Source organism: Rhea pennata, chromosome 4 (assembly GCF_028389875.1).
Source record: "Rhea pennata isolate bPtePen1 chromosome 4, bPtePen1.pri, whole genome shotgun sequence".
Classification (NCBI taxonomy): domain Eukaryota; kingdom Metazoa; phylum Chordata; class Aves; order Rheiformes; family Rheidae; genus Rhea; species Rhea pennata.
Genome location: NC_084666.1, coordinates 41,018,849 through 41,044,987, shown reverse-complemented (window position 1 = coordinate 41,044,987; position 26,139 = coordinate 41,018,849). Strand labels below are relative to the sequence as shown.

Here is a 26,139-nt window from a genome sequence, read left to right as displayed (position 1 = left end):
ATTCACTGGACTTCAAACAGATATAAAGTATTTTACAAATTTTTTTAAATGGAATTACACAAAGCAAATGTACAGGGTTTGTCTGTTTCTACACTGAATTAATCCCAAGCCAAAACCAAAAAGAAAAGACCCAAAAGATCACAAGAAAGGCATGATAAACTGTATTTTGTCATTGTTGCACTGCTACGTAATAAGCCCTTTTTACAGTCATTTATTAATGTCAAAACAAAACATTTAATGTACTCCATCTAACAGAACTATTGGATTAATAGCTGATTTTAACTGACTTTACATCATGAAATTCTATTAATAGAGGTACTTTAGTCACTTAGTTTAAAATATGGAGAATAGAGATAGAAAAAAATTAACCTTTAGTAGTCTTTAATATAAAACACACTAGATCTTCCAAAATAAGAATATTATGACACACTAGTGCCAATTTTTGCTGACAAAAGCCGATATCAGCTTCTAACTAAAATTCATTTCACAAAACCTTTATATATTACATGAATATTCAAGTAAACTATTTAAAAATATTTAAAAACACAAAAGATGAATTATACAGTGTTTCAGAGATAGACAGTTAATTTGGGAATGTTGTAATTTCCAAATATATATATTTATAGATATATTTTTTCTTATTTTTAAGACCATCATGATACTACCTGATATTGCAAGAAATCCTTGTCATTAATATTTGATATCTTTCAATGTATAACTTCAAAAAATAAAATGAAAAGGATTTAATACATCACTGCGTACTTGTTCATCACTACTTCCGTGTATTGCGTGATACGGAATCACACTACTGGCTTCCCTTTGTAAAGTGCTGAGCAATAGCCACATTTTGTCAGATTTAACTGGGAATGATGGTGCTCAGCGTCTTGCAAGAATCACAATTAGACTGCTATAATCAAACAACAATATAAAAAACAAACTTGGCTGAGTAGTATGTTTGCCAGTGTCAAATCTCTTAAAAAAAAAAAAAAAAAAAAAGAAAGACTAACATCACTTTTCTTGCAGGCATCATTCTTTATATCTGTCAGCTGCAAGGACATTATGATATTTTATTAATGATTCAAACACTGGACAGCTCCTCTGGCTGAAGGTAAGTTGCTCACTAGTTTTGGTCAAGTGGCTTTTGGGAAACTTTCAGAGTGAAATAACCCAGCAACTGGAAAACTGAATGAAAAATGTAGATCATGCACAGTTATTTTACTGCAAGAATTGAGTAAGACATGCAAGACAAAGAAAAAGTCAGAATATACCAAAGTAGCAATGGTTAAGAAGTTAGTAAAGTTTTCACAGTGTTTCATACAGCCTTTTACTTTAACACAAGTGCATCACTTACCACCACTATTGCTCAGACATTTTAAACATCTCTTGGCCATGCAGATCAGTTTGAGAAGAAAACATAGCAAATTACACTTCCTAGGCATTTTTAGACAGTAAGTTCAGCTTAGAATTTTATTTTTATACTCAGTTTTGTCAGACAGGTGTTTTGAAGCTATCGCCCTTCTAAGTGTTGAGCTTTAACATTCCTTCCAATTTTGCTGGCTCCTGAGAGGTAAATGCCCAGATAACTGGCCATATATACAAAGCTAAGCTTTGTTCAAACAGCCAAATTTTTACATAAACAGAAGGTATAGGGAATCTCTTATTGGCACTCCTAAATTTCTGCCTTCCTAACCTTGAGATGGTCCTAATAAGATGGTTGAATTTTATCTTACATCTTCATCTCCTGGAAAAACATTACTCTATCTGGGTGATTTATGAAGAAGTAGAACTAGACTTGAGAACACCACTGATTTTTTTTTTCCTCTGTCCAAAGAACAAAATACACATTTTTTCCCCACTTGGCAAATTCTATTTGACGCCACATCACCACCACTCAACATTAATTCATAAAACAGAGACTTACTCCACTGGGCCGACACAGCAGGGGAAGAATGTCTAGAGGGTAAGTGGGAGGCTCTTTATCAGATATAATTGCTTGCTCAAAAGGAGAGAATCCAGCTTCCCCTTAGCTATTCTTTCATAAATTAATAATCTGTTAAAATCATAATCACGAGAATTGTAGCTATTACACAAAATTCAAGTTTTTTTAAAAAAAACAAGAATAAATTAGTTACAGCCTTGTAAACAATTGTTCATTTATGTAACATACTTGGGGCGAAAAAAAAAGTTCCTCTATATAATAAATCAGACAGTACAAGGCACACATCACACTTAAGAATCCAAAGTGATAAAACCAGCAGATGCCTTCATCTTCTTTGTTTGCTGGTGTAATTGTGCTATAGACAATATAGAAATACATATAATTTTGTTCTTACAGTCACTTGAAAATATTTCATGACTGTGCTTTTTCTGGTAGAATATTTGTGCTATTTTACAGTACAGTATGATTTGAAGCTCTTGGAATGAATCTTCTCAAATGTTTTCTACAAAGCTGCCAGGGAAAAGGCCAGTTTTTCCATTTCGTTGCAGCGTGCCTTTGAACCAGCCATCCTCACGTTTTTTGTGTACAAAGACAATGTCACCTTCCTTAAGTTCAAGTTCTGCTTCACTCTGAGGAGGATAGGATACCACAACCCTGTACCTGCATAATAAATAAAAAATAGAAGAACAAAGCCCTTAATTTTTTTATTTTTTTACGAATGCTTGTTAAAAAAAAAATCCTGTGCATATTAAAACTTATCAGAAAATGAAATTGCCTAGAACTGTATCCTGAGTTTATAACAACTGAAGTTAAATACATCTTAGACATAAAATAACAATAGTAACAAAGAATTTATGTCAAACGTATGTATCAAAATTCCACCTGAACGTGAGGGGGAATTTCTTCCCCGTGAGAGTGCCGGAGCCCTGGACCAGGCTGCCCAGAGAGGTTGTGGAGTCTCCTTCTCCGGAGATCTTCAAGGCCCGCCTGGCTGCAACCCTGTCTAACATGCTCTAGGTGACCCTGCAGAGTGGGGAGGTTGGACCAGATGATCTCCAGAGGTCCCTTCCAACCTTACCCATTCTGTGATTCTATGATCTCATATCTCAGTTTTCATAGAGATCTTTGTAAAAATGTGTATATTAAGAAGTTAAGTAATAGGAGAAAACTGTAAATATGTTTTTGGATATAAAGTTGCAGACTCCTTCCAGGCATCATGACACAGCAATAATCAAAGCATTCACAAGAGTAACTGAGCATAACTTTATAATTGTATGTTTAATATGATATTATCCCAGGGAAAGCTCTTGAGGAAAGGCAAAGAACAAAAAAGTAGCTAACAAAACCTGTTCACTTCCATTGTTGTTTTTTAACATTACTTTTCTTTGTGTAAGAAGCTTTCAGGATAGAAAGAATGCCATCTTATTCATCTTACTTGTGTGCTGCTGTACTTTGCACCTTTAAATCACATATTTCTGCTTTTGCTATTACAAGCATCTAATTTTATATCGCATTCTTACAAATTTTATTTTGTCAAATATGACAGATCAGATCCAGACTCAAATTCATGCTGCTGTCTATTCATATCACCCTCTGTCAGCCATTGAACTAAACTATTTTTCTATTACTATAACATACTGTCAACATAACAAATTTCTTGCAGGGTAAATACCTTATGCTTCAGGACAGAACTTCATTGCCAGGTCCTTGAAAAAAATAATCACATTTGCTAAATATGACTTACATTTTGAAAATACATGTTTATTCCTACATGTTCCAATCTTTCAAAAGACATATCTGTTTCTCTCCTTATTCTGTATTTGTAAATGTTTTCGGATTTGCAGGTCTTTCTTGGTCACCTCATCTATAAATATCTCTTACATGCATTTAATATATGCAGAATATATTTTCTCCTTTATATTTGCTTTGACTATCTTAAGGTATCTTTTATTAATTTTAAAAGTATCCTAAGTCTTTGTAATCAGTTAGTGATAAAATATTAATATTTTAAAAATACTTAAGCATCTATTGTATCTGCCACAAGTTCTTTCCCCATATTCCTGGTCTGCTGTATCCCACAGCTCTGTCACACTTTGTAGTTGTGAAATGATTTCTTTTGGTCTGTCTTCACACTTCTCCATTCCGCTTTTCATTTCTAATACTGGCATTTCTGGTGGTTTTCAATAACATGAAAATGGATACATCTGTCTTCTTCCTCTCTTTCTTCACTGCATCTGTTTCACTAGACACAAAATATTGATTTTCTTCCCAGCTATGCGTAGCTGTTTTTTTAGAGAATTTTATCTGTACTTCTCCTGTCTTGTTCTATGAACCACTTGTTTGATCATCCTGTTTATTATTATTTATTTATTATTATTATTTATTATTCAACTTTTTCTTTTAAGGTTTTATTTTCTTTTAATTTTTTACCATTTCTTTTCAGCTCACCTGTGTCCTGCTGCTCTACAACCCTCCAATCTGCTGAGGAGGTGTCTTAATTCCTACAGAAAATCAACCTCCTTCTAGGGCAGACTCACACTCAATAGCATTCAATGCTGCCAGACTGGGTAAAAACCTGTGGTCCTCTAAACCGCTGGCCTGCTCACAGATGTCACACCAGTCATTTTGTGGTGGATAAAATGACGTGGAACCACTTTAATCACAGAACAAGATTACTGCTTGTCCTTCACTGCAACTAGATGAAAGACTCTACTTGTATTATAATTTAGGATATGCAGTGATGTGTACTTAGGTTCAACATCAGGTCTTTATCACCACTGTGGAGTGCTGGGAAGCTTATTATTACAGTGCTGTGCATTTACTGTAAAACTTAAAGCTATTTAACCAATGCTTCCCTTTAAAAGGGAGCAAAAAAAACTTTGGTAAAGATTTGGTAAAAACTACTTGAAACGGTCTTCTACCTCATGCTGCATAAAAAAAAAATCTTTCAGATGATCAAATTAGTTTGTATTCATAGCATAACTTGGCTCCTCTGGGAGCTGCAGGGAACTGTGGCTGTCTTTTCACGAAAAAGACGGCAATCCTTCGTCCTGTCAGCACTGTGTCAATATGACAGAACACAACACCGTAAGACAACTCGTGCCTCAGCTGAGGAATCGGAAGAAATGACCAAACACTTATCATGAAGTCTCGGGCGAGCTAACGCATTTCACGAGAGGACAAGAATCCCTGAGCTCTGCTCCCAGCTGGCTTGGCAGAAACTCCTTCGTTCCTCCAGGACAACAGAAATACGAAGGACTGTGGAGCACTGTGAGCAACCTTGCTAGTTCACTGGGGAAGACTGAATACAGGAATGGGAACTAACTTAATGGTTTGCTGCACTGAACATCTGCAATACGGTGGAAGAGAGTGTCATCATCTTCCCTTCTGTAAGAGGAATGGCTTATGGGTATTGAACTATATACTTGCAAATCCGTAGCACAAAGAGGTAACATGATACCAAATGTGCTAGTGCGCTTATTCTGCATGATTAGAAGCTAGCTCTTTACATGGTTTTTACCTCCTATTTTCTGCAGAACAGATGGGAAATATGCACACTCTACAGAAAACTTGTTATTCTAGTGAACAGAAAAACAGTGGGATTAGAGTAAGAATTTGTTATTTCACCTTACAGAAAGCCAGGACTTTGTGAAAAATTCAGTATCACAAAAATGGGAACATTTTCAAATGCTGAGTCAGAACTTTGCTCCCATTTCGTACTGAACACCAGCAGAATGTGACTCCTAAATCCTCCAGTAACCTCTGAAAATAAAACTTGACCACACTAATAATTAGGGTCCAAAGCCAGAGTCAGTGTAAATAGAAAGAGTACTGTTTCTTTTTCAAACAGATTGTAGCCTGTGATTGAAATTGTGATATGAAAGAGCAGAATAATCTCAGTTGGAGATTTCTGTTCTTTACCTTTTTGTTGAGCTTATCTTCATGAATATTCTCCTTCGCACCCCCCACTTTTCACTGCACATACCAGTATGGTTCTTATTCACCCCTTCTTACAAACCTAATGAAAATTAACACTTGCAGATTACTTTAAGATATCAGCTACACTGTAAGTGATAAGCAATTAAGCAACACATTTTAAGCACTTCGGTCTAAAGAAACATAACATGAGCACGACAGCAAGAGAAGTCTTAACTCTACACTGAAAAGAACAAGGAGAACCAGTGTAAATATGAAATTCTATTTAAATACACTGACAAAAATATAGACCATCACAGACAATGACTTTTTAGTAGCAGTTCTCTGGTAGCAATTATCATGTAACTAAATAGTAAGGATATAGAGATTAAAAGGGATATTTGAGTGTATGTTATTAATAGTTCAATACAAATATTCAGCATTGTTTTCAGTAAGCAGTTTAGAGAAAATAATCTCCATCATGAAAGCAAAATACTTGAACCACCTATGTTCTGTGAGGGTGCAAATGGTTTTTCACACCCACTGGTCATACCACAATGAATTTGCTATTATTTTCACATTCAAAACTTAAAAATGTATTACTGTGGATAGACTTACGATAATTTGAAAATAAATGGTCCAATTTTCAAAGAATTTTTTTTTCAGCCTTTATTTTCCATCTGTAAGTGTAAAACTACTTCAAAAATTTAGTAAGAAACAGAAAATTCCTGCAAGGAAATTGTGTGGAAACAATAATAACCTAAAAAAAAAAAAAGTGTGACAAATCAAAGCAAGGACAACATGGAAAGTTACATACTGGCTGAGTCTTGCTACATGGATGTAGCTGAAGGTCAGTGGGACTCTAATAAAACGGTATGCTCACTTACCATGAATTAATAATATCAGATCAAAGCCTAAAATTGCATGAATCAGTTCATTTCTAGAAATGTTACCCTGCAATTGCACTATTTTTTCTGTATGCCACAAAATCCTGCAGCTACCGTAAAAGAAATCCTGTGAGATTCATACTGCCTGCTTACAAGAGATAACAAAAAGAGACAGTACTCAGAAAATTGCCACTTCCTTTGCAGTCCACACAACCTACCAAGGACCTCAAAATCTGAGAATAGCAAGGGGACAAAAGAAAAGTGACAGAACTTTAAAACAACTGTCTGGCACTTTCAGAATCCACACAAAGTGCTTTTTGAGCTCACTTCCCAGGAAGCAGAGCACAGAAACAGACACAGCATTCAGGTACTGAAATTATCTTTGCAACAGCTGAAGAAATCACATGTGAAGCCAACTCACAGATAAAAATCTTATTCACTATATACTTATGTTTGCAGTTAGGCACTGCTAATAATCCTACAGAACTAACACAATTATTCATATATGCAAAACACACTATAATGTGCTAATGAATTGCAAAATAGGAGGCTTATTTTATCTGTCTCAGTTCTCATATCAGGCCTATGATCATAGTATTCATTCCAAAATCTCAAAGTAACAAGAAAAGTAAACAAACACAAATGTTAGCTGGTTGATATTCATGTAAAGTATTGTAAAAAATAAGGGTCTCGTTTTTTCTGTAAGATCTCAGCGTTTTGAAAGACTTCTAGCAGTACTAATACATACTGCACACGTCAGAAAGGCACTTTTTTCTGGGTTTGCTTAGGGTAATTTACCTTTCACAGACAACAGGCCTGGATTCATTCAGGACTGGACCCAGGGACGAGCAAGGCTGCCGAGGAGGCGGCGCTATAGGAATACCGGAATCCAGGGAACTCATTTTCCGATGCAGCGTCTCCTGTGCCAGCGCAGAGACCTCGCTGTCGGTGGGAGAGGGTCCGGCTTTGCTGTGCCCCCCTGCTGCAGGGAGCTCCGGCCCGACTGCACCTTGCAGGGCCAGCTCTGCCGCTGCTTGCTCAGCCTCCAGCGTTGGTGAGGCTGGAGGTGACAACCGGGGCTTGCGTTTAGTGGACGCTCCAGAAAGCAGCTTCAGCAAACCTTTTTTTTCCTTCTGTAAACAAAAACAGCACTTCATTTCAGAACAAAGATATTTAGTGGGAAGTTGAACATTTCCTTCTTACAGACGGCATTTGGATCAGAGAGGACTCAATAAATTAGGAGGAGATACTTGAGAGTCTACAAGTAACTACAAAGGATAAATATTAATTTTATGAAGAGAAAAATAGTAACTTCTTTGGACCATAGACTGGCTAAGCCCTTTCACTTAGTTAGAGGTAAGTTAAGGCTTATCTTAAAGGCCAACGGCACTGGCCCAAAAGGTAGTCTAGAAAAAGGAGCAAGGAGTCCCACATAGGGAAACTAGGAGGTAAAATATTTAGTTAACATGGAAGTTTCTAGGAAAGAATAAACACACTATCAAACCAAACTGGGAGAAAAGTCTGCCCTGGAGGCTGCTGTCTAGATAAGTGTCTTCTATTTATCCTCCCTCAGTAAGGGAAAACCTTCACAGTTTAGCAGAAATTTGCCGCAAGGGGAATGTATTGTGTTTTGCTGCTCTGCTAGAGGGAAGAATTGTAAACATTCTTTTTGCTTGTCCAGACAGGAATCCCTGAAGACTATTACTTACCCCGAAGAGAATTATTTAAGTAGCTTTTGTGTTTCTTGGCTTTTTTTTTTAAGGGGTGTGGCAGTGATCTTCTTACCAACCCTTTGATTGAGTGAGTTTAGTGCTTATAAGAGGTGCCAGATTGTAAGCCCTGAAGACAAAAATAAACTATTTAACCACAGAAAAAGAATAGCATGAGCAATATGAGATTTTTATTATAGCTTGGGATGCAATGAATTCGGTGAACTGTGAATGAAAAATTCTCTGTCTCTCTTCCAAGTCTCCATTAATTTAAAACTATTTCAGCAAATAACTGCTGTCTATGAAATGGTTAAGGAAAAAAATAAAAAAGAATCCTCCAGAAATTAATATATTCTAAATATGTTAGCATCTTTAACCTTAAGCTCCAAATATATTTTCTAAAAGCAAATATATTTTCTAAAAGCCCTGTCTAAAAGCATCTTACTCTGATTTCAGTTGGCCATAGCTAAAGTCTATTTGAAAACAAAGTTCTTGGTACCTTCACTTGACAACAATCAACAAAAATAACTAAAAAGTGGGTGTTAGTGTACAGACTATGATTATGAATTTCATCAGGGAGTGCATGTGGGTAAATAGTAACTGTCTAAAATATCTGAGATCTAAAGGATGCTGTTAAAAGAAGGTAAAAAGATTAAAGATTATCATAAAGATACCAAAATCTTAAAACAAAAACAGTTGGAAAGACAGAGGATTTTTTGTTTTTGATTCTCCTGTAATATAACATACCACATGGTTTGTTGGCTGGTGAGAATGAGTTTAGACCCAGGAGAAAAGTTCTTCAAATAGAAGGAAGGAAAGTAGACTCACCAGAGACCCTACTAATCCACATTTAGAAAAGGCAACTATATGCTTGATACTTCAGCTGACTTTTTTCCTTTATCCAATAAACATGGTTTGTAACATGTTCTTCATATCTATATATCTACCTGTCTCTAAGACAACAACTTAATGAGCAAAGTAACCTTTCTAATGATGTAGTAAGTAAAATGAGAGTTTCATGCTTAAGTTTTCCCACTTCTTTATACAGGCTAAGCAACTAGTGATTTTCATTAAATACTACTTTTATTTTATTAGATTGATCTTAAAAGTTCCTGCGAGTTCATGGTCTTTGGCAATTTCTTCTATCAGTTTAGAGGCACTAATTGATAACATTTGATAACCATATGGCTTTCTAAAATGTTCAGGAACCTGGCTGCAACTCCAGAAAAAAAAATAAATTAAAATTCCAACTGTCAATCTAATGACTTTTCTGAACTGTGTCAATTCACCTTCTGTTTTTAATGTTAACGGCCTGCATGGGCTGCCGTATTTTAACCCTCCACCAAGGATATTCTACTCTGTATTTTAATCCACCCCATATTACTCTTGTAAAGACAAGAATGGAATTGCTCACAGCTATAGTTGCAAAGTGGATGCCTGAGTTTCAAGCTCAGCTTTAAAAGCCTTACAGTGGTGTTACGGTGCGGAAAACAGAAATAGACCTCTTGAAGACCTGCATGATGGAAAACGGAGAATTCAATATTCAAGGGAGTGATTTTATTCTCTGCCCACCTTGCTATCCTTCTCTGGTTTACCGACAGCAGCATTTCCGCCAGCTACTAAAGCATTCTCTGGAGACGCAGGAGCTCCAGGGTGAGCGTTCACAGTCCTCCCACTAACGTCTCCCTCCAAAGAGGGGGGGTTTACGCTGGGAGAATTCAAAGAAGCTGCTGCACACGCCAGCGGGATGGTTGACCGGTTCACGTTCACAGCCGTGACGTAACCAGCAGCATTTGAAAGCTGAGGCTGGAGCTGCTGGGGAGCAGCAGAGTGGTGGGGAACGATCACAGCAGCAGGAATGAGGCACGCTGGACTCTGCGCCTGTATGGGTGTCACTGCTGCCGTAGGTCTTTCTTGACTGTGCGCAGCAACTAGAACAGACGAAGAAAACGCGAGAGAATTAATCTTTTCACAGGACACATAAAAAGTGAGGTACAGTTGCTGCATTATAACTAACAAAAAATCCTAAGCAGCTTCCCTCCTACCATCATCATCTCCCATATAATGCTATAATGACATGTTACATGGCATCAAATTTATCTCACCAGAATAAAAAGCTGACATACACCTGGTACCCCACTTGCAACAGTAAGCAACAGAGTAATTAAAGCTCTGTAACTATTGTGAAAGTATCTAAGCTGCTGAGTGAAATGCTTCATATATGAACAGAGATGCAAAGTGCATATTACATTTTAGCTCTTAAGAGCTAGCTAAACCCTGCCTGCAACTTGTTTGTTCTTTTTAATATGCTGCATAGCCGTCAGGGCACATAAAATAATGTAGGAAGGAACACTCCTTATGGAAGCTGCTAAAAATATAATTGGATTGTTTTCCCTAAACTATTCAGTAAATCCACAACAGATTTAGTGGGTTTTTCAAACAATAAGTACAGTGGCAATTACTACTATGAGTGGTTTCTTTGAAAACGTAAGCTATTGTCTCTTGGGATGTTTAAATATAGAAGTAGATTTACTCATACCCCTGTGAAATAAAAGAAACATCTACAGTGGAAGTTGGAGAATAGCATAGGGCCGAATAAATTAACCTGGGTTACAGCCTAGCTACAAAGGACAGAGCTCTGCATGAACTAATTTATCCGTTCCAAGAAGCATATGATTAACTGGTAAACAATACTTACGTTAGGTCATTTAAACAGCTCAATTATCTCTGCACCACTGGTGATAAAAAGTGTAGACATCCTACCTGAACAGTATGAGGCAGAATGCAGCATCCCAGTGCTGCACAGCCTCTTTCCTCTTATTATGCTAGAACTTAATATTCAAGAACGGTCATCCCTTTAGGTTGGTGCAAATACTTCTCAAATATCATCAATTCACTCTGATATTTCAGATGCTAATTGGACTCTCAGGCTAGTTGTAAGCAATACCCTGAAATCAAGCCTCTAGTGCTTGTTCTCTTTGTTCTACTCTCTTTACTAATTCCCCTGCTAATGGGAATTTGGTTAGATTGGGCCAACAGTGTATTAGCAAAGACTGACGCAGTTCACAAATCTGGTATAACAATCCCACAATTAGTATTATATCCAAGTATAATGTCTAAGATAAGAAACAGAAGTCCTTTCTAAGAAGAAACCACAACTAAATGCTACATATATTTTTGTGATACTTACCCTCTCCCCACCACCACAGACCCTTTTTAACTACAAGCAGTTCAGACAGGAAGGTCAGGAGGGTGGAGGCTTGTCTAAATCCAACAGTAGCAAGATTTTTGGTTAAAATGGATTATTACTGCTGCCTTTTGTTTATGAGACAAAGTCAGTCTTCTTACAAGTAACTGCCGTTCTTCAAGATACAACTATACTTACACACAAACAATAAGGATACAGGTACGTAGTAGCTTTCTGGTTTTGTCTTCTTATCCCTGGTCCATAGGAAGAATACATCAAATCACCTTATTTTCATGCAGTAATAAAATAGACAACAATAAAACAGGCAGGCACATTTCCTTCCCTGTTCCTCTCAAACAAAGAACGCATACTCCTCAGTGTGGGATGGTAAGCAATGGCTCATTAAGATCATTTGAAGAAGGGTCCTCAAAGCCCTGAACTAAACTGAAACTGAGAAATGGCCCTGCAAAATGCATCATTAATCCTTGAAGCTTCATCAAGAGGATAATGCTCTGCAATGGTGTTTGGGAAAGCTCAAGACGATCACATTTCAGATGCTGACTACAAAGTTTTCTGTAACATTTGAACATAAAGCAGCCATTATTGCTTCACTTCTGGTTAAATGGGCTCTTATAAGGAACAGATCTCTATTCATCCCTCAACAGCACACCTTCACTCTGCAATCCAATGTGAAAGTTCTCTGTAAAGAGACTGCAGCCCCTTCGATTTTTCCATTTTGGACTTGAAAAGTTGGCTGGAAGTATGCTGTCATGTTTTCCAGCTGACCAGAACTGTAAAAGCTTACTCATCTTGACAGTGGTAGATGTTCAGGGATAGAAAGGCCTCTGGAGCCTGCAGGAGCTTTTTCTTTTGTGCTGTCATTTGGAAGTTCCTCGGCAGTACAAAAGACGGATTTAGAGTAGAAAACACATGTACCCAAGAGGCAGGAAAATACAGATGTTTTGTTTTATTTTCTCTTTCCAGCTGCCAATAGCACCTGGGCTTCTATGCTTTCAGTTCACGGTAAAGAATGAAGTTGTTGGGCCGGATCAGATGCCATAGTCCTTACAAGATCACACTGGAGGAAAATGGGGCCAATTAGGGAAATAAATGATCTAAAGCCATCTCCAGATACCCTACCTTCAAAAACAAACCTGCTGCTGGCATCTGAATATGCCTGTAAAGTTTTCTAAGGAGATGCAAAACTTTGAAGGAGGTATGAGGTAATTCATGGATACCGAGACCATGAGAATCACAACATCCTTAAGAGCACAACAGATTGATTTGCATCTTTTGTCTTCTCTTCTGCTCTTCCAATAAGGACCTAGTGATTTAAAAAAAACTTCCACTCATGGGAATCAGCCAAGAGATCCCAAATAAAAGGCTGAAAGAAGGAATACTGAGATAGTTTTCACCAGATTAAGGTATTTTCTTTTGAGCCCCTAGGAGCAACTGGAACATATAAGGCTCTAATTGTGTGGTATTATCCTAGCTTGGCAAATCCACACAGAGGCACATGAATTTGGTAAACAAAATCTCCTGAAGAGTTTAAATAACAGAAGATCATGTTTCACTATGATATGGCCTTTCACAGACAGTCGAGACAGACCCATCAGAAACACACAATTTGGTATCATAGATAGTACACATCTTGAACCCAGTACAGTCTCAGTGTTTCAGAGTCAAAGCCAGAAGTCACATCAATAGTTTAGAGAATAAACTGGAATGCCTAAAGACCAACCCTCAGCTAAAGTACTGAAAAAGAAGAATGAATAAATGCAAAAAGTCTTCAAAGATGTTAGGAGAGAATTTAAATGTGAATGCCAAACTAGAGCAATATGTAGTTGTTATGCAGTTAACACTTATTAAAAAAACAAGTTATGACTAAGATGTTTTTATTTTTATTACTACATGAATTGCATATGAGTACGGAAGCTCAAACAATATGCCCCCATCGCAGACAGTGCTGGAATAAAAAAATTCCACATAAAGTATTTGCATACAAACTCCCAAAAGCAGCAGGATATATGTACACACAAGTGCTTGAAGGAGATTAAGAGATGTAAAATTCAGAGTGATAAATTAGCATTTCAGAAAGCATTCTGCTCTCTAAAACAACATTTAAAAGCCTTTTATTTCCCTATTTGTTTTAAACATACATTTACACCTAGCCTGACTCCAGCTATCTGTTCAGACAGACTTTAAGAGTTTGGCTACCCCCCACATAACCTTATTATTATTATTATTATTATTTATTACCTGTTCTAACCGCATTGCGAGCCTGGTTGACCGTCATTTGTCCTGTCATGTGCACAAGGACCTTGGTTTGCGGACTGGTTTGGATATGTGCTGCAGAAACCACAGCTGTGGGTACTGTGCTAGAATTCACTGCCACACCATTCCCCTGGAGCTTCTGAGATGGTCCACTAGCAGTGGAAGGGCTGACCATTGTTACCACTCGTCCTGTTTGACCAGCAGTAGACATGGGAACTTTTGTCTGGGATGCACTTGTCACTGTCCTGCCAAAATTCAAAACAAAACACTGAAACACAACTGAAAAATGAACTAGTTACTAAAACCCACAGCTCTTCTATTATCTGTTTTTTAGGATTAAATACCAAGCCAAAATCATTTTGGACTTGAAATTAGGTAAACTATTTAGACACCTGTAAAAAAATATACCTTGTAACTGGGGCCACATAATTGCCAGGAAAAACACCAATCTTGCTTGTATGCATGGAAGTTCCTTTGAACCAGCCATCTTGACAGCGCTCAAACACCAAGAACATTTCTCCCTTCCGCAGTTCCAGTTCATCATCTTTTCGAGGAGTGTATGGATATATAGCAACATATCTGAAAGAGAGCAAGTAGATGATTCTCAATATATGCAACTGTTAAATAATAGTTTTTAATTGTTTTAACCTTGTATTTTCTAGTTGAGAGAAACTAGAGCCAGAGACTATTAAGAATACACTCCCAACTGTGCTTTAGTGTAATAGTCAATATTTCTAGTAAGATCGTTCAGTTAAGTCATTTAATTAATAGGCGTTTATTGCCTAGTTATCCTGTCATATCCCACTTTTCTCTCAGTATGCTTATTTCTGGTATCTCTTTGTGACATGCCAATCTCTTTTTTGGGGAGTACTAACAGTTGGTACTGAAAGATCAGGATCAGAAATAGTTTTCAAAATGCAACATTGGAGTTTCCCTGTAGTCCCCGATTCCCTGTATCTCCCTGAATTCCGCAGATTCCTTGTAATTGGAATTTTTCGGTAGAGTAGCTACCAGTTGTTCAAATTTTAAAGCCCATTTCCTTATTTCTCTCCTAAGCAACAATACTGAACAGCATAATACAGCGCATTAGAAACAATAGTGATGGTTGATAAACTTCCTTTTTTTTAATAACATACACACACACACATCTCTGTGTGTGTGTGTGTGTGTGTGTGTAAAAAAAACAACTGTAGCTCTTGCAATTACCTGTTGGAAATTTTATAACTGTAAAATTTCCTATTATCATATTAAAAAGAGGCATTGTTCTACTACTGCAGTGTTCTGTTTTCTGCCACAAGTTAAACATAAAACCTTTTGAATCTTAAAGTTTATACTCTTATGGACCCAGACCTTTTTGAAATTACTTACTCTAATAAATTACATTTTTCCAGAAATAATATACTTTTCAGCAGAGGCAGTCAATTAGGGTGGCTGATGATTAGACTATCTCCCTTTTTTGAAAAACAATTCACAACTGTTTTTCAAAAAATTCCCCCAAGAATGGAAAGACTCAAGAATAAAAAGAAGTGTTCTCCAAGCAAAATTCTCTCTTTTGGACAGTAAGCACAGTACTAACTGTACACTTCTCCTTTTTCCATTAGATCTTTGTTCTTTGCTGTCCACCCAAGAACCCTGGTATTAACTGCAAAAATGATGTAAAGGCAATAAATACAGTGGCAAACATATGATAAACTGGAAACAAAAGGCTTCACTGGCACAAGATTTAGGGATGATCTACAAACATAGTAAAGCTGCCTGTGAAAACAGCTAATTGGTGTTCATTAACTTCCCTTTTATTTAAAAATCAATTCAAATTTCCTTAGTATCCTCATATAGAGCAACACTTTGAAGATGGAGAACAGGAACAAATGAGATAGGAACTGGATTAACTGCCCTACGCATAGTAATCGATTAAAAATAAACAAAAACAAAAACAAAACACTGTTAAAATGATGTCAAAGAAATAGTCTAAACCCAGATGCACCTGCTATACAAGAAAGATTTCTTTTGGATTGGTTGGAACCTGGTGGAAAGATAAAAGATAGTACAAAAGTGGTCCTTGCATTATTCAAATGCCTTATTAGATGGTTCAACCACTTCTGAATTTTATTTTTCCTTTTATCTTTCCTCTTCTCAAAACCACACACAAAGAAGTTTCCAAGAAGAAAGACGCTGTCAGCAGCACATGTTAACATACAAAATATTTTCACCCAAAAGGACGACGCATATTTGCTTGTATTACAAGTGTGAAGATATAATGCTAACTAGCAGCTTTCTGCCTTCATTCCAAATTGCCACCCACTAATTAACAAAGCTGTAGAATCCTCAATCAAATTTCACTTGCAACTAATATAGGCAGCCCGACAATGACATGCTAATGTAACAGTCTAAACGATATAGAGCATTTGCTGTGTTTTCGCATGAGCTATTCCACACGAGAATAGACTTTTCATTCCATTCATAATAGAAAACATCGGATAAATTCACTCCAGGGCTTGCCGCCTGCAAGTACACAGTCTTCATTCCTCACTCAAGGTTTCATTCATCTTATGCCTGATAAATACTTTGTATTTTTGAAGTGGGTCCTTTCAACATATAGCAACATCTGATTATATTTACTTAAGTGCTAAATAGCCTTCAGCAAGAAGGCTGTTTGGGGATATCACCTTTATGCATGTTTTGTTGCTTATGTTCCTCGTTACGTGTATGGCTTTCTGGGAATTCCAGTAGAACATAGGCCAGTTGGCAAGAAATAAGTGTACACACACAGTTATTGATCTCATTCCATTTCTCTGACTGGTAACAAGTTTCAATTTTACTTACACACTCGGTCGACTTTGCGGTCGTAAATGTGCCATTTGTTCAGTTGATCCTGCTGCAGGCCTTTGTGTTACACCTGCAGGTGGAGGTCCAGAAGAGGCTGATGCAATGATTGCGGCAGACAAGAGAGGTGGTGGTGGTGGAAGAGGGGGATTCATATTCTGACATAACAAGAACAGAAAATAGCAACAGATGATCAATATTGTTTGATGAGTTGAATCAGCTCCAAAAAAAAAGTACGATACATGAAGGAAATGAGAAAAACAGCTGAATTCAGTATTCCATTACCTATTTGTAGGATACAACTGGAGAGCTAGGCTTGTCTGTATTTCTCTTTTTCCAGCTTAAAATATTGAAGTCTTGGGAGCTAATTAAGCAAATGACGAGCAAAATCTCAGCACAGGAGAAACCGAATGCATTGTTTCTAATTATACCATTTTTAGAAGAGGACTTGACAAAAATTCATAAGCCTTCCAGGAGGTAGATTTTACGTCTCACTGCTGACTGCACTTCAAAACATGATTGTTTTTGTAACCTGAAGCTGAAACATAATGTACAATTCAGCAGCAGTGCACCCAAAACCACCCCTTCTGGGGGAAAATTCCCTTTGATGTATGAGTTACAAAAGTAAGCACAATATGAGACCTGTAGTCACTGTGCTATTGTTACCACTTTTGCCTATTCTTCTAGTTTAAAGCATTAGCTTTTGAAATTCAGTATTATCAAGACTGGTAATCTTTAACAAACACTCTAGTAAAAAGGCACAGTTCCTTTACGGGCAGATCCTAATGGGGGTTCTGCCTACAGGATCCCACTATGCCTTTTGAGAATCAATGGAGCAATTGTTACCTTCTGCTTTATAAAGCCATAGATAATTCTTTAGGACCTTGTGTACTGACACTCCTGGGAAAAGTTTCTCACAGAAGGAGAACTTTCACTTCCTCCCTTCCAAAAATAATTCTTTGAGTTGTAACACATAAAAAGTAAGTACTTAAAAAAAAAAAAAAGTAAAGTAGAATTAATTTGTTTCATACACCATCTTTATGTAGAGCAATCCTTTAATTCTGAAAGAAAAAACTCTGAACAACGCCACTGTTCACTGAAGATTTAAAAACCCCATAATAAAAATATAAATTGACAAAATGCACTTAAGTACCGCCTGGCTCTTTCAATACGTCAGCATATAAATGTATAGCGCTATATTATGACTTTGGAATTACAATGACTCAGTTGTGCACTTCTTTCCTTGCTTTTCTAAAAACAAGATTTTTTAAACAAAGTACGTTCTAGTTCCACACTGTAGGTTTACTGTATGACTGCCTTTGGTGAAAGTGTTATTAAAAAGACAGCTCTGAACTAGCCTTACACTCCCAAGATGAAGAGCTGTATGATTAAAGCCTTAAAGTCCAAAGAAAATTGATTGTGTCTAATACTAAACATAGTTTCAATCAAAATTCTTATGCTTAATTATGATATGAGTGGCAAGGTAAATTGTGAAATGTGAATATTTTATTAAAAAAAAAAATCTGCTCATGTGTACGAACTCCTTATCACCAAAGAGGCCAACTGTATCAAACAAAAGCAGATGTGACTTGCTGAAGAAATGCAATTGTGACCCTTGATACTAATAACTTTTTTTTCTTTACAAGAACTGCATTACATTTTTTTAGATTCTAGAACCTCATACCTCAAACAATATTTTAAAAATATCCTGATATTCTACAGTGAAACAGTAACATTTCTGTTTCAATGGCTTGACAGAACAAAATTATTCTCCTCTCTCTAGTAGTTTAGATGAAGAAAAGCCAAATCTAATCTTTAGGCAACTGGTCTTTAGAATACAAATTTAAATCCTTCTTTAGGTATCTAGATACTTTATACACTTTATATGGTGGAACCTCTAGATCTACATTAGGAGACAATCAGGTGGAAATCTTTAAAAACATATTCGTGCACAGTTATCAAGGGGTCACAATTTCACACTTTCAGTATCACTGAAGATGCGAATAGTGGACATTGTACTTTACTCATGCAAACACAAAATATATATATATATATATATATATTAGTAGCAATAAGGGCACCTGTTCTATTCAGGTTCTGCTCCCCTCCTAGTGTCTATTACTATGGTAATGAAACCTGCAGTGAGCTGCAGCCCAATTAAACTTCTAAAGATTTGGCAAGTGCTCAGAAATCTAAACAAACCACCTGATAGGCTTTAGAGGACAAGTGCTCCTCAGCTTGCACTGCTACAACTTAATAAAATAGTTCCAAAAAGCTTTAGCCAAGTTTTCAAGAACTCTGGCATAAGGCCATTTTTGTAGATACTGAGAAACAAATCTACCTCTAGGGCACAAGCCAGTTTTGATTAATCCTGTATTCAACTTTCATATATTAAAAAAACGCAAGCCCCACAAGATTTAATAAAATATGTTTATTAAAATAATTTTAAGAGTATTTTTATTTAATGCAGTTGAAGGGGGAAAAATGCAAACTTCCTGCAACTACACTTTAGGCAGAAAACGTACTCTCAAGCACATAAAACAGCATATTAAGCAAGTCTCTGAAATAAGTAGTTGAACTGTGCAAAGTTTCCTCTATTTATGTAAAAACCTTCAACCAGTATCTGTACCCATACTCTAGAAATTCATATATATTTCTAAAGTTCAAATGCAGGCTGCGTTCCCATATCTCTCAACCGAAGATCAATAATCAGCTTACCCAAAGAATAATAAAAGACACAGCAGTGTAGGGGGGTAACCCGCAACATTAATTAAACGGTCTTTCCTCCCACAACATCTAGGGAAAATACATGGTTTGCTCCATCCCCCAGGGGCTAACAAATTAAGGCTCATGTTTAACAAAATTCCTAAATTATAAATGTATGTTTTGAAGAGGAGGCCTCTGATGCAAGAGCTCATTGCTTCTTTCAGATACGTCCTCTTGTCTACCAAAATTGTCTTGAATTTTTGTTGGTTACAACTCAGACAGATCTCACTGAATCCTCCTCTTGACTCACTCACACTATTGAATCAGCCGGAATCACATGAGAGAGACCTAAATGTCATCATTTATGCCTCATTACTAGTACTTCAGACTACTTTATACATGTAAACATAGAGAGGTAATATTTTTTCTTCCATGACAAAGACAAAACAAGACCAGAAGAAACACAGTTTTTTAAGTTTTGAAGCCTTCAACATGTAAATGAATGTAAACCTTCCGAATACAGAGCACCTAATAAGTGCACATATTATGACACTATTTCAAATTCAAAATATTCAATCTTAAAATGTAGCAATATGGACAGTCTCAGTCAATCATTGCCCAATATATTTTTAACTTTATAAGAGAATGTAAAGGAACACCACAAGTAAGGCATCTGTATCTGTATCTGTTGTTACATTCTATTTTTCTTCTACTACTTGTGAATGGAGCTCCCACTTTGCTGTGATGTATTTCTTCTCTGTTTCTTTCCCGTATCACAGTTCAAAATGCATAGTTCCTGTAAGACTCCTTTCAGTAGACTCTGGCAACTAGAGCTCCTCCATTAGATAACTGCCTTATAAATTACACCCAAGAATTTCCCCGCATGTTTTCACCCAACAACTGCTCAACTTGCTAACTGCTACTTATATTTTAAGAACTTCAAATATACTAAGCACCTGCAAGTTCAGAAATGCCAGTGGCCAAGAACAGAAGACCAGTCAATGCCCCCATTAAGGACAACCGTGAAGCGTGAAGTTCCAGAGAGCCTTTTAAGTGACATTACCATAGGCAAAAGCCTCAAATGTAACTAAAGTTTGTCTCAGTACATAGCTACTTCCATCTCAAAGAATCAAACCTCAAACCCAAAAGAATTCAGATTCATTAATGCTGCTACTAAAGATCTATGTTGCTGCTGTAAAACAAAACTTTTAAATATATTATCGCAGGTTTTCTGAGCATTACCTAAATTTTGCCTTGAAGACAAGCAATAGGTAAGATACAACATCATCTAACAAAGTGTTCTCATTCCTAATCTTACTTGTTTCAACTTTAATCCTGAAGTTGTAAACTACTTACCTCATACAACTTTTGGTGTGAAATAGCATCTACAAAAGACTACTACGGACAAAATAAAATTGAATAAAATTGGCATCTCTTGAATGACTGTATTGTTTCCCAAAAATAACAAGTCAACTAAAACACGATCCTATACACGTACACAGATACCAGACTTGCAGGCTCCTTAGTGCTAGGAATTCAGCTCCACTGTCCTAGAGTGACTTAATTTCCAAATGAGAGAGCTCAAAATAGAGCTCTTGAAAATAAAAACAGCCCTCTCTTTTACAGAGAGTAAGACAAGACAATAGCTTTTCTTCATTTATAGATTCGGGGAAGTAGCAAAGATGCATAAATTCAGGATTAATGTAGAGGAAAATACGCTTCTCTTTTTCATTGATTAGCAGTCATGATCATGCTCTAGTTCTTGCTTTCTTCCCTAATCTGAGTTTGGTGTGAAGAAGAAGTCGCATCAATCCAAAGTAAGCAATAGGAAGAAGATTCAATTGAAACACCTTCATGCTTAACAGAAATCTATCTCTCTCTATTCCAACCTGACTCCTTTGTCATTTGCAAAGTACTCAGAAATGAAGAGAAAAGCTAGAGAGAAGCTTAGAGACTTGCAAATGCAAAAACAAACAAACAAACCACCAAAAAACAAAACAAAAGCAAGAAGATCCAAGCCAACTACTACCAATATATTATATTGTACAGTGATAAATGTTCTGCAGCTTAAAATTAATGTTCAGAATGCCAGGCAGGATATTTCCAGAGAGGTAAATCCAGAAAAACAAGAGCATCATTTTTTTATCTTGACCTATCAGAACTGTTTTGCAGATTCCCAAAATTGAAATAAGAATTTATGAAGCAAGAGGAAAAGTGGAAATAAAAGCAGACTTCACAGTTTGTAACTCCAAATTGCATCATCATCTAATATCATCTATACTAAAAGAACACAGGAACCACCTCACTGTAGGCTGTGCTGCCAACTTGTATTTTAGCCATGCTGACTAAAGTCTAGTCAAGAAGGAATTGAACACTATGTACAGAATGTTATTGACTTTTAAAATACAGCAGCTCAAAGAGAGTGGCAGAGAATAATTCAGATTCTCAATGGGAATTATACACCTAATTGGAAACTTAACCAGGATCAGGCTATCACAAAGAGAAAGTATCTCTACAGGATACAGGACAATCATGTGCCAGGAGTTTCACTCCATGTTGCATTTAGCACTGTAATTCAATTCCCATAGGTACCAGTAGTGAGATCTTTTTTGAACAAACTTATGCAACTAAAGCACCCAAGGTTGCTTAGTAACTTTGCACTAACGCCAAAATAAAGTATTTTTCCATGTTGGGAATCAAAGAAAGAACTGTTGATTTTTTTAAAAAAAGAAAAACGTTAGTCGTGGGGTGGCGAGAGTGGGGAGGGAACGGGGAAGGAACTTATAACAGAACCTTTGAAATCATGTTTTGAGTGATGCCTACCTCATCCTCTCCAAGACTGAATATCCTCAGCCATAAATCAAGTTTATTGCTAGATACTTCCAGCATATACATTAACTAGACTTGTACTCTCCTCGACAGCAAAAATGATATTGATGCCAATTTTGTTTGTTCAGTGTGTACAGGTACTTTTCTTGAAGAAGGGATGAAAGAAATCTAAAAAACTACACAAGTTAGTATGTCAGCAGCCAGTTGATTCTAACATTATGTGTACACCACTCCTGCAAGACAACACCAATCTATATATAAAAGGAGATTACTAACTGGTTCCAGATTAGCATTCTTTTAACAGTGGGATTGCACAGATGGTTCACAAGTCAAAGGAGTGGTAAACAATAAAAGGACAAAGCTTTGATACAGAGCAACCTGGGTTACTCCGTAAAGCAGGGCACAAGCATACTGCGTGTGTAACTGTCAACAACAAGGTCATTTATCTGAGGAACGAGAAACACGCAACACATTTAGTTGGAGAAGAGCAACCACTATGTTACTAATGACAACGAAAACAATTCATGGGATCACAGTGGACATCGAGCTGAACGCAAACCTGCAGTGCTTCTTTCATGCCAGATGAATACATGCAAATTCTCAAGATATAAACACCAGTTTAGGAGAAAAAAAAAAGTGGAAGGGTCATGCTATCAATGTTTTCATTAGTGAAAATGAAAACTGCAACAAGTTCTGGAATGCATTTCAAGACAGACAATGAAATACTGAAGGTGATTCAGAAAATAACAACAGTATAATTAAAAGGATTGAAAATAATACCTTAGAGTTCAAAAATGAGGATCAAAACAAAAATGAAAGCTGTTAGCTGTGACCAAGCCACACCTGAATTTTTACTGAACAAACAAAAAAAGCTGAGAATAAAAGGCTCTTCAATTTTGTAGATGAAGACGTTAAAATGATTCAGGAGCTGAAAGTTGAAAATAAAATCAGACAAGTTCAGCAGCAAAGCTATTCACTGTGTTTTAGTTGTTTTAAAACAACTGTACGGATAATCAGACACCTAAAAAAGAGCAAGACTTCTTTATTATTATTATTCAAAGCAGATCCCCCAAAAGACAAAGACAGACTCTGATTAGAAACACAATTTTGAGACTGGAAACAAGATTTAAATTTAGAGACGTGCTATTATCAAACTAAAGGTTCATAAAGTTCCTTTGAGGTCTATGAATACTAGTGCCCACACTCTTTATTGCAGCTAAAAATCAGGCTCTCATAATTGCAGTAGGATATAGGATTCCAGAGCTGGTCCACCACAATCATAGCAAAATAAAGTATTTTAGTTGTTTTTGGAACGAAAAGCTGCCTCTCTTGATGACAAAGTCATTTTCTTTTTCCAAGGACATTAGTGTTGCTTTGCAACATTGTTTTCACTTTTATCTCCAACATCCTCACCCAGACCTGCCAGATATTTTTTGTTATCTGCCACAGGGATGTATGCAACCAAAATCTACATGTTTAATTAGAAATAAAATGTGAATTCAGAGAATCCTGCTGGTATTGACTTCAGTAAGACAAAAAATCTGGCAGCTGAGGTCTCAAGTCATTTTTTGCAAGATCTTGCTCGTTTGCTCTTGAAGGGTGCCCCCACCCTTCCCCAGCTTTATCTCTGACTCACACTGACAAGAAACACTGTTCTTGAAGAAAAAACGCTTATGTTTAATGCATAGAAAGGATAGAGGATAGCTAGAGAAATGGATACACATCCCAGGACACAAGGTATTATTTGTGGCAATAATGCTTTTCCTACAGTTTAATGCATGCTGTTGTACCACATACATAATCATAATAAATCCAACGTTTCAAATCAGCATATCAGAGCTCCAGAAAAAAAGGTGACTGGAAAGACATGAAATAAACGTGGAGGCTGAGTTTTCTTAAATGCTACTTACACCAAGAGCTGCTTGGTAGGTCACTTCTGAAGGGAAGGTAAATGAAGGCCCTGTTGTAACCGGGCTGCTAGGAGGTGGAGTCACAATTAGCCCTGTGGTACCAATATGAACCTGTCCAGGAAAAATTAAGAGTCAATTTGAGCACTTTTGTTAGAAAAGCTATTCATGACACAGCTCAGTTCTATACTTCCCAGTCAAAAGCGTCAGCACTCTGCCAACCGTGACTTTAGATCAGGAGTTAACTTCTGTTAGGTACTCATGCAAACAGTATTGGATCACATGCTCACTTTTCTGGTACTTCAGAAACTTTGAGTACAAATATTAAACAAGCAATATGAAACACACTTTTACCAATGGCAAGGTTTTCCCCCCCATAAATGGCAGTGAGATCCCAGAGATGGGTGAATAAAACATATTTAATAATTCATGTAAAATAACACCAACACGACTTTGTCTCCAATGCCATTTCCACTCCCAAACCATGATCTTTACATGAAACAGAAAACTGTTCAGCTATTGTTAGTTTTAACTAAAGGCTTTGAAGAAACATGATATTGAAGGGTAAGGCCAGGGAAAAGTTCCTTCTTAGCAAAATCAGATTAATAAGGTAGGCTTCTGGAATTCACACAATTTTCAAGGTGAATTTACTGTTTACTTGCATGCAGTTTTTATTTATATTCATTATTATATTCATTCTGGAAGACAACTAAGAAATTACTCTAATTTCTGTTTTCCATAGTTTAACAACAATCTTTGTGATATTTAAGAAATTAACAATAGTTAAAAAAAAGAGAGAGAGAATTTACATGACCAAAAACATCTGCAACCATTTTATAAGTTTTATAAAAAATGTTTCTTAAAGTCCTCTCATCTTAGAACACAGGCTTTATCAATTAGACAAAATTAGTAATTTGAAATAAATAATCTGACAAAATCAGAAACTTCTATAGTTATTTTAAAACATATATAATTTACACTTTATTTCAGGTAAATTACCTGAGAAGGGGCACTACAGGAAAGTCCTGTCAGCTCACTTATGCGGGCTGCTGCAGTTGGGTTGCTGGAGCTAATGAGGACAGGAGGACTAATCTCCATTGAATGGCGATTCTGAGAAGACTGCGAAGACTTGTTGGACATAGTGAGGGAGGTAAAAGAGTGCCGTTTTTTGGTGTTTTTCTTGGTATCGGTGTGCTTTTGGGTTGAACTGTTGTGGGCTGCCCCAGAGGTACCTTCTCCAGAGTCTACAGCAGAACCTGAGGGCTTATCCAACTCTATTAGCTGCTTCGCTGCTGTGTTAAACTGCAAAAAAATATCAGCACATTAAGATTAGCATTTTTTGTATTACTTATAAAAATCAACTGAATATAATAGAATACTTCTTTCCTTTTTCTTTTATTCATAATAAAGACTATATTAGAAACCTTGCAATTTAAAATTGTGACATACTGATCCCCTCTAAAAATTAGTTGTCAGAGTGACAAGTCTTTCAGTAGAATCTCAACATCTTTCATGTTGGTGTGAATGGGTTGGGGGGCGGGTTTAGCTCGGTTGGTTAAAGTGTGGTGCTGCTAATGCCAAGGTCGCGGGTTCAATCCCCACACGGGGCCATGCTGGGGGCTGGACTAGACGACCTCCAGAGGCCCCTTCCAACCTTACCATTCCATGACTACCGATCAGAGGTAAAATTTTAAATCAAGAAAGGGCATTATGCTCTAGTTCAAACGTGGATTAATTCAGCAATATCTGCAACATGCGTCATCCAGAAGCCAGAGTGAATTACAGCAGTCCCACCTGACCTTAAATAGCAAACTCTGCATTACAAAGACTCCTTGAATTTTCATTTTATTTTAAGTATTTTAGCTTTGTTTTTAAATACAACATAACCTAATGACAACATTTGCCTGTAGTGTCTTGAAGACATTCCCCCAGTAGCCTTACTTATTTATGCACGTATCTGACA

The 26,139-nt window shown here is 36.8% G+C and overlaps 1 protein-coding gene across 2 annotated transcripts in view; it reads right to left on the bottom strand.

The window, feature by feature from the left end:
* Positions 1-588: 588 nt before the first annotated feature.
* SH3RF1 (SH3 domain containing ring finger 1) overlaps positions 589-26,139 on the bottom strand; it is an 84,150-nt gene continuing 58,599 nt past the window's right edge. For both annotated transcript variants that reach the window (XM_062574693.1, XM_062574694.1), the window contains exons 5-12: positions 25,176-25,478; positions 24,180-24,290; positions 16,735-16,892; positions 14,320-14,490; positions 13,897-14,156; positions 10,023-10,381; positions 7,540-7,874; positions 589-2,599 (exon numbers count right to left, since the gene is read on the bottom strand). In XM_062574693.1, coding sequence (XP_062430677.1) covers positions 2,431-2,599; positions 7,540-7,874; positions 10,023-10,381; positions 13,897-14,156; positions 14,320-14,490; positions 16,735-16,892; positions 24,180-24,290; positions 25,176-25,478 — 1,866 coding nt within the window. In that variant the 3' untranslated portion in view covers positions 589-2,430. The remainder of the gene's footprint in view (positions 2,600-7,539; positions 7,875-10,022; positions 10,382-13,896; positions 14,157-14,319; positions 14,491-16,734; positions 16,893-24,179; positions 24,291-25,175; positions 25,479-26,139) is intronic.